The 9,769-nt window shown below is 38.2% G+C and overlaps 1 protein-coding gene across 1 annotated transcript; it reads right to left on the bottom strand.

Moving 5' to 3' along the window:
* Positions 1-961: 961 nt before the first annotated feature.
* LOC107490167 (uncharacterized) lies at positions 962-1,488 on the bottom strand. The gene is made up of 2 exons (XM_016110943.1): positions 1,162-1,488; positions 962-1,105 (listed from the first exon to the last, which is right to left on the bottom strand). Exons 1-2 carry the CDS (start codon positions 1,486-1,488, stop codon positions 962-964), a joined length of 471 nt encoding a protein of 156 aa, XP_015966429.1.
* Positions 1,489-9,769: the final 8,281 nt, after the last annotated feature.

Below are 9,769 nucleotides of genomic sequence, written 5' to 3'. Positions count from 1 at the left end.
TTTCCCAACCAATGTTCCCAAACTTTCCCAAACTTAAATAATAAACACTCTCACTAGCCTAAGCTAATCAAAGATCCAAAAAAGGGACAATTATTGTTTTTCACTTTAAGCTTATAATATGCTAAAATAAAGAATAATTGGGTTAAGCATAGGCTCAAAATTGGTTAACAATAGAAGGTAAAAGGTAGGCTATTTGGGTAAGTGAGCTTTATAAAACAATGGCCTCAATCATATAAATGCATGTATACATGGAATAATGGACATAAAGAATTAAACAAATCTAATATCACAATCATAGAAAGAGAATAATCACACACAAGAATGAAAATAAGTGGTTATATAATGTAACTACCCCATTAGGCTCAAATCTCACATGCTTGTGTTCTTAGCTCAAAACATGATCCACAATATATGTATGATTCAGGTAAGTTCAACATAAAAATTTTCAATCAATTGGGGTGGTGCCCTATAGATAAATTCCTTGGAGAAATTCATTGTTTTGACTAAGCTTATTATATGTATCCTAAATGCAATGTTGTGATTGGGAAAAGTAAAAAAAATTCTTAATTTAATTCCCTTTTCTCAATCAAACCAAATTCTCATATGTAAAAAGTGTAAGCTAAGCTCAATAATCCATATTTTCCAATTACAACCAAAGAGCTAAATCAACTACATATATACATATATACTACCGACTAAAAGTGTAAATCAAACTAGAAATCTAAAAATATATACAAACTAAAAGATGTCAAACGCAACAACTAAAACAAAGGTATTCAAAATAGCTACTATATACAATAATCACCAAAAAGTGCAACAAAGTAAAATGTGCAAATACTAAAAATAAACAAAATAAAGCTAAATAAACAAAAGTCTGAAAATGGTCACCCAAATTATAAAATCCCGCCGACGTTGACAATGGCGACCTCCCCACACTTAGAGTGAAGCATCGTCCTCGATGCTATGGCTGAGACTGGGTAGGTGGGTCGACGTCTGCTGGCTGAGGCTGCGGCTTCACAGGGGCCTGTTGTGGCTCTGTGGCAACCTGATTCTGTGTATGTGCCTCTGCCGGCTGATCCTCCTCCTCTTCCTGATCCTCCTCTGCCTCAGGATGGTCGGAAGGAGTATCAGAATTGGGGGTATCTCAGCACCCAGCTATACCAGCATCTGACTCACAAGATCAAAGCGTCGCTTGTTGCGACGCTCGTTCTGCATCATGAGCCCGATTAGACGCTGCACAAGTCGATACGTCGGCTGGGGTACTGGTGGTGGTGGTGCTGCTGGTGGTGCTGTCGGTGGTGCTGATGGTCCAGGTGCTGCTGAAGAGGAAGATGGCATAGGATTCGCTGCTGCAGAAGCTCGAGAGCGACACGAGACTGGCGGTCTGTCATTCACCCACGTGCTCCACGAAATAGTCCTCTCCTTTCCATGGACCGGGGGTGGTGACTCATCTTCTGGTAGCCATAGAACTCCAGCTCGCTGAGCCATCTCTGTCACCAACGCAGGGAATGGGAGTGTGCCACGGACATGAGCTTGCCACATATATTTCCTGATCAGTCGGGGAAAGTACAGCTCTTTCCTTTCCATAATACATCCAATCAAAATAAGCATGTCCACCGGGATCTCGGTAAAGTGCATGGTCGGCATGACATAGTGAGCAAGAATCTGCTGCCATGTCCTAGCCTCCCGCGTTAGCTAATCAAACATCATCCCCTTGGGTTTTGTTTTGTTGGCATCCATCTCCCAAGGGGCATCCGGATGGGCAATAACACTCCTCAATGCATCATAATTATAAGTAAGATAGTGCATCTCCTCCTCAGCCTTTTGAAACGCATCTTTCTCACTAACTTTTTGCTGACAGTGGAGTGCGTGCTCAATATCCACCTCAGTGATCAAAACCTGTCCTCCTCTCAGGTGAACTGACTCAAGTGTCGGTCTGAAGAAATTAAAATAAAATTTTCAGACCCATGACTCGTTCACTCGAGTAACTCCCTATCCACAAAAGATAAGCCCGTCTGCTCAATCCGAAGCTCAATAGATCGCCTCAAATCAGCGAGAATATCCAGCTTCTTCTCTAAGTTGAGATGCCGCTTCTGAAAGAGAGGGAAGCGAAGCTCACAGTACAAACTAGGGAGTTTTCCTACTTCGGCCAGAGGTAGTAGCTAATCAGCCTTTTCCTTATCAGATAGAAATATCTTGGCATAACTGGAGAAGGGAGAATCAGTAGAAGATTGAGATTTCTTCCTTTTCCAAGAGGTCTTCTTTGCTTTTCCTCTCTCTCTGTTAGACATCTTGGAGAAACCAACAATCACAGGATATAAACAATTAAGCAAAGCAGTGGAATGTAAAGCAAGGAACAAAGCAGTAGACAGAAGACAGTCAACAAGAGGATATTGAGACATACTCATGATGTGAGTTGAAGAAAAGAATTCTTGGAATGCATGAAAATAGAATTCATAAATCAAACAAAAATACAACCCAAGAATTCATGCAATATTAGCCAAGTACTTGTTTATTAAGCAACAACAATTGTCATACCTAAAAGAATGTGAAAAGGTTAAAGTGAAAACTAAAAGGTAGAGTTAAAGAGTCAGTTAAGTCAGAAGTTAGAAAAGCGGTTAGAAATTAGTGGCATGACAATTATGGAGCTTAACCAAGTGAAGTTCAAAAAGCATTGGAACAAGCACACTCATATTCATGAGGATGATGCAAGTCAATGATGATGAAATATAAATTTGCACAAAAGCATAGAATAGAAAAGTAGGTCATCATCAATGTCCATGGTCACTAAAATTGTAACAATTGGTGTTGAAAGAATTAAGATTAGCACTCGGTGTAACTCTAAGAAAGTTGAAACAGATTTAATTTGAAAAAGTTCACATCAGTGGAGAGCACCAATTACTACAATGTAAGAACCTTCATCAAGAAAAGGCAAGTTTAAATCAAATGGTGCAATAATGGAAACGGCTTCATTGGTTAAGTAAAGTTAAAAATTAAACTTGAACCAAGAAGTCATAAAGCATTTGATTTAAACCCGTACTGTTGAAAACACAACAAGGTTCATATTGACATATTTGGCCAAGGGTCTATTTGACACAGCAGTTCGTCATAGCAGTAATATAACCTATATGAATTCAGCTCACATCAGACAAGCAAAACAAGCAACCAATTTATATGGTTCAGGCAACATCAAGCAAACTAAAATAGCTTTAATCAGCATTGTAGCAGTTAGACAGCATACTAGTAAATAATATCAAAACACGACATGTAAAAATAGAACAACATCACCATCAAACAACAAAGCAATTTTAAAATTAGCCAATTCAGACAACAAAAACAGAGTAATTATCAGGCCTAAATCATCTAACCACATCCTAGCTACCTAACCACCTAAAATCAACTAAAACATGCATTTCTAATCTAACTAAACTAACAGAAATTTAACTAAGCTTACAAAATTACCTAAACAAAATAATAAAGTAAGAACAGAGATGCAGGGGAAGACAAGGGAACCTGAGGAAAGCAGAACTAAAAATGGGAGGGAAGTGGATGGAGACTATAAGGGCTCCACTAGCTCACTAGCGGTTCTGCCACAGTAGACGAATGGAGGCGCTGAGAAGTCGTGCGAAGCAGAGAGCACCGAGCAGGGAAGCACGACTTTTGCTCATGTAGGTCAAAGGGAAAGGAACGGTTGAGAGAGGGAAAAAAGAAGTTGGTGGTGGTTGTGGTTGGCTCGCCAGCAGTAATGGAAAACCGCGGCGGCTACTGGTGGTGGCGGAGACGAGACGGCCGTGACGAACGGATTTTCTATCGGTAAAGAATTTCACAAATATAATCGCGTTATAAGTATAGCTTCTAAACCAACAGAAAATCCTTTCGTACAAACGTTTGGTTGTCACAAGTAACAAACCCAATAAAATTTATAAACCAAAGTATTTAAACCTCGGTTCGTCTTCTCAAGGAATTGCAGGGAAGTATGATTATTATTGGTTATGGAAAACAGTAATTTTGGGTTTTTGAAAGGTTGAATGAGAAAAATAGATTGCAGGGAATTAAATCAATAGCAAAGAAAAACTCCTGGCGAAGTATGAAAACTGGAAGTCCTATCCTAGTTATCCTTATCAATGGTGATGAGAGTTGTATTATTGCTCCCACTAAGTCAACCTCTAACTATGAAGGTCAGTTAAGTGGATAAATTAATTTAACACCTAAAGTCCTAGTCAACTCCTGAGGAAAGACTAGAGTTATAGGAATCTAAATTAATCAGCAAAGATATCAATTATCAATCACGATGAGTTTGACAACTTAAGAGTTACCAATTAATCAACTAAAGCCAAGGATGTAGAAAGCTAAATAAAAATCATATATCTGAAAATACCTCAAATTGTATTAGTTAAGAAAATCCTAACATGAAAAGTTCATAAGCCAATTTGGCAAACTAAAATAAAATAATAGAATGAATAAAAGTAGAAGAGAAATTGAAGTAAAGGAACATTGAACATGTGATGAAGAAGAAATAAATCCTAATCCTAATAGAAATCCTAATCCTAAATCCTAAGAGAGAAGAGAGAGCCTCTCTCTCTAAAAACTATATCTAAATTATGAAAAGTGAATTATGATATGATCTGAAGTATCCATTGTCTTTTTTTTTAGTCCCTGCATGTTCCCTGACTTTAATCTGTGTTTCTGGGCCGAACTTTGGGTCAAAGCGCAGCCCGAAACTGTCTCCAACTTATTCTGTAATTTCTGTAGATCGCGCAGGTCACGCATACGCGTCATTCAGCGATTTCCTCACCACGCGTGCGTGTCAGGTACGCGCTCGTGTCGTTTGCGCGAACTCCAATCCACGCGTACGCGTCGCTGTGATTTTGTCCAATTTGCGTGCACGCGTCAGCCATGCGTGCACGTCGCTGTTTGCTGGTTGTTTCCTTTATTTCTTGTGCTCCTTCCCTTTTTTTGCAAGCTTCCTCTCCATTCTCTAAGTCATTCCTGCCCTATGAAGCTTGAAACTTAACACACAGATCACGGCATCGAATGGTATAGAGGAGAATTAAAATACATAATTAAAAGATCTTTAAGAAGCAAGTTTTCAATCATAGAACCAAACTAGGAAGGAATTGTAAAATCAAGCAAATCATATGAATAAGTGGGTGAAAAGCTTGATAAAACCACTCAATTAAACACAATATAGACCATAAAATAGTGGTTTACCAACCTCCCCACACTTAAACAATAGCATGTCCTCATGCTAAACTCAAGGAGATAAAATAAATGAGTAGGGAAAAGCAAGACTCATGCAATGCAACCTATGAATGTGAATGCAACTACATGCTAAAATGATTCTACCTACTTGGTGAAAAAGTTAATAAATCTTTCAAGAACAAATATGAATTGGAGTTCACTAACTCAAATCACAAAATAAAGTATAAATAACTTGCAAGAAGAAAATAGCTCATGAAAGCAGGGAACGACGAATCGAGCGTCGAACCCTTACTAGAAGTGTGTGAACTCTAATCGCTCAGGTGTTTAAGGTTCGATTCTCTCAATTCTCTACTAACCTTGCTTTCTAAGGTTTGCTCTTCTTCTACCAATCAACAAAAGTTTAATGCATAAATACACAAATCAAGAGGTCTTTTAAGGGTTGTAATGGAGTTAGGGTCAAGGTAGGATTGTATTCGGTCAAGTGGACTAAAATCTGAATCCTTAATTAACCTAAACTTCCCACCTAACTTAAGACAATCCATTTAATTAAAATGCAAAATCTAACTTCCCATTAACTTTGTTTTCCACATATTCATGCATCCTAAATTTGAGTACAGTACATATGTATTGATACCAACACTTACTTTGGGGCATTTTGTCCCCTTTTATTATTTGCTCTTTTTTCTTTTCTTTTTCACTTTTTTTCTTTTTTTTCTATTATTATATTTATTTTTTTCTTTTCTCTTGTTTTTCTCAATGCATATGATTAAAGTATTGAATGCAATAATATGTGTTCAACTATTATTTTGCACATTTTCACAAAAATATACAACACCCAATTACTCAAACCAAATATTTTCAAACCCAACTTTCCCACACTTAAATCATGAGCACTTTTACTAGTCTAAGCTAACCAAGGATTCAAATTAAGGACATTATTGTTTTCCGCTTAGAGTTAATAATGAGCTAAAGTAAAGAACAAATGGGTAAAATAGGCTCAAATTGGTTTGCAAAGGGTAATGAAAGGGTAAGGCCATATGGGTATGTAAGCTTAGTGAAATAAGGCCTCAATCATATAAGTGCATGCATACATCAAACAATGGAAATATAGAATTAAGCAAGATAAAGATTACAATTTTAGAGAGAATAACACACAAAAATAAAATATATTGGTTGATAAAATGCAACCAATCAAATAGGCTCAAAATCTCACTGGTTTTGTGTGTTAAAGCTCTAAACTATGTTCCAATATAATATTTCTTCATACAAGTTTAACAAAAAATTTCTAAAAGTTTCTTGAAAAAGAATTCATCACTTCAACCAAGTAATGGTAATATATGCACAAAATCAAACAAACATGCAATCAGACATGCAAATGCAACAATGAAAAACAAAAATTGGTGTTGAGAAGAAGGTGACTAACCCACGGAGATCGGTATCGACCTCCCCACACTTAAAGATTGCACCGTCCTCGGTGCATGCAAAGCTTTGCAGGTGGGCGGGGGTTGTGGTTCCTCAGCTGGTGCTCCTGTCATTCTTCTCTTCGCCGGTGGCTTGTTAGAGGCTTTCTCTTTACCCTTTTTGGTGGCCATCCTGAAAAAGGAAGAAAGGAAAGGGACATGAAGTCAAAGGGATAGAGCAAGGGAGAGGGCAGTACGAGTAATAATCATGCCAAAATAAAGAAGAATGTCGTTAACACATGGTCGCGACTCCATGAAATTAGGACATCAATGGAAACATAGCATGATAAATTGAGGCAATTAAATGCAAGATGTTTATTGGCATGCTGGAAAAGGCATGAGTAGCATAAATCAAGCATTAAAAGTCCTAATATATTATTAGTCGTAAGAAACTAACAATAACGTTTGTATTGATAATTATATTTAATTAATAAAATAATGGAAAGTGTTTTGTGAAAAACAGGCATTAGAGTAGAAGGATAGAATAATGAAGAATGCACAATGCCATACGGGCTTTTTTACGAACACTTAGTATGCATGTTTAATATGATAGGGGAAGAATGAATTTGGAACATGCAAGCATTCCGAAAACAGATAATATGAATTGTCAAATAACTCCATAAAAATCCACAAGTAATAGTGAAAGACCTAAATAAAGTTCCAACACCAACATAAAAATGCATGAAGAAGAAAGAAAAAGAGACCATAAATAATTATGCAAAAAAAGAAAATTAAGAAAAGTGTAAAAGGTAGAACAATAATGAAGGAGAGAAAAGGGAGGAAAAGAAGAAAGAAATAGGATTAGAAAAGAGAAGAAAAGGAAACTGATTAAGCGGCGTGCTGTGTGCAAGGTGCACGGCGCTAACAGCGCGAACGAGTCACACACGCGTACGCGTGGGTGAGCGTATAGGGGAGGGACGCGAGAGCATCCCTCTCGCGTACACGTGATTAGGGAGCGTGCAAGACGCACGAGGCCATCCGCACTCCCGCACAACTTTCTGTGCGAAACCCCAATAATGCCGATTCACACACCTACGCGGATGCGTCGGTAACGCTTATGCGTGGGTTGGATTTTTGCAGGGGCGTGTACGCGTGGTGTGGTTTGTGCGCCACACACCACTCCCGCGCATCTCTCGTGCAACTCTCTATTCAGTTTCGCTACACAAACGGCGTGTGCGCGTCGTAGACGCTGGCGCGTCGATCACTTTTTTTCTCTCTTTATTTTTGATGCAGTATGCAGAATGCAATGTGAATATGAATGTTATGCAAAATTCCAGGTTCAATCAAAACTCAAAGACAAACAAAACAGACTAGAATTAAAACTAAAGAAGGAACGATCATACCATGGTGGGTTGTCTCCCACCTAGCACTTTTAGTTAAAGTCCTTAAGTTGGACATGTGGTAAGCTCCTTGTCATGGCGGCTTGTGCTTGAACTCGTCTTGAAACTTCCACCAATGCTTGGACTTCCAATAAGCTCTATCAATACTAAGTAAATTCCTCAAGCTTTGATGGAGTTCCTCACAAGCTTTGAGCTTCCAAAGTTGATCCTCATATATTCCTAGATCCCAAATCTTGTTTCTACACCCGTCTTCAAGTTGATCATCATTGTTCCAGCCGGGTGGCAAGTTGATCCTCACACTCCTTATTGTCCATTGGATTTTCTAGTGTCTCTTTCATGTGACGTTCTTCATTAGATTCTCCATATGAAGCCATGGGGGTTCCTTGAATGTCTGAACATCGGAAAGGTAATCGATTTATCGCTTGATCCAGGTGTTTAAGTATGAAATTGTATTCCTCCTTGATGGCTTTTTTTCTATGATAACTCCCTTCAACTACTCTTTCAGCTGCAAAGGTCTCGTCTACTTTCACCTTTAGTGCCTCCTCTAGCTCCTTATGAGGTATGGATTCGTGAAGATGATCCCTTCTCTCTTGTTCTATGTCAGTAGCATCAGTGGGATCATGTTGCTCTTGGATTGATGGATGTTGGTTCTCTTCCATGGATGGTGGTGATGGGATGGGGAGATCATTCTGTGGTTGAGATGGAAGTGCACTGGAGCTTAAGGGTTGAACATTGGAGGTGGAGGGTTGTCCATGCGGGATATAAGATCTTGGAGTGTAGAGGTGAGACCAATGATAGAGGTGAGTGTGCTCTCCATGGAGGTTTGGGGTGGATAGGAGGGTTCATTATTTTGGGAAACAGATTCATAATACGGAGGTAGTTCTTTTTGATAAGGATATAGAGATGGTGAATATTGAGGTGGTGGTTCTGGGTATGGTTCATATGGTGGTTGGTGTGGTGGATAAGGATTAGGGTCATATGGAGGTGAGTGGTGGTAAGGGGCTTGTGAGTTTGGTGGTTTAAAGGTATGTTGTGGAGGTGGTTCATAAGCATAGGGTGGGGCTTGTTGGTAACTACAAGGGGGTCCACCATATCTATCATCTTGGTATGCATTGTAGAATGGTCATTGTCCATGATATCGTGGAAGGTGTTGTTGCCTAAAGGGTTGATCAGATCCTATTGGCTCCGTCCATCTTTGATTGCTTTGACCTTGATGCATATTCCTGTTATGGCTTCCTCTTCCTGCAACATAGTTATAACCAGACTCATAGCCAGTAGGAGAAAATTAGAAACAAAAACTAACAAAAAGAAAATATATTGAAAAAGATATGATTTTTGAAAAAAGATAAGATAAGATTTTGAAAAAAAAATAAGATAAGATTTTGAAAAAGATATGGTTTTTGAAAAAGATTTGAATTTTGAAAAATAAGATAAGATAAGATAAAAATTTTAAAATCTGAATTTTTTTTGAAAAATATTTACAATAACCAAAAATAAGGCACACGTTTGGAATTCCCCGGCAACGGCGCCATTTTGACGAACGGATTTTCTATCGGTAAAGAATTTCACAAATATAATCGCGTTATAAGTATAGCTTCTAAACCAACAGAAAATCCTTTCGTACAAACGTTTGGTTGTCACAAGTAACAAACCCAATAAAATTTATAAACCAAAGTATTTAAACCTCGGTTCATCTTCTCAAGGAATTGCAGGGAAGTATGATTTATTATTGGTTATGGAAAACAATATTTTTGGATTTTTGAAAGG

The sequence above is a fragment of the Arachis duranensis genome, chromosome 1 (genome assembly GCF_000817695.3).
Source record: "Arachis duranensis cultivar V14167 chromosome 1, aradu.V14167.gnm2.J7QH, whole genome shotgun sequence".
Classification (NCBI taxonomy): domain Eukaryota; kingdom Viridiplantae; phylum Streptophyta; class Magnoliopsida; order Fabales; family Fabaceae; genus Arachis; species Arachis duranensis.
Note: the sequence above shows the minus strand (reverse complement) of the source record. Positions and strands in the feature narration are given on the sequence as shown.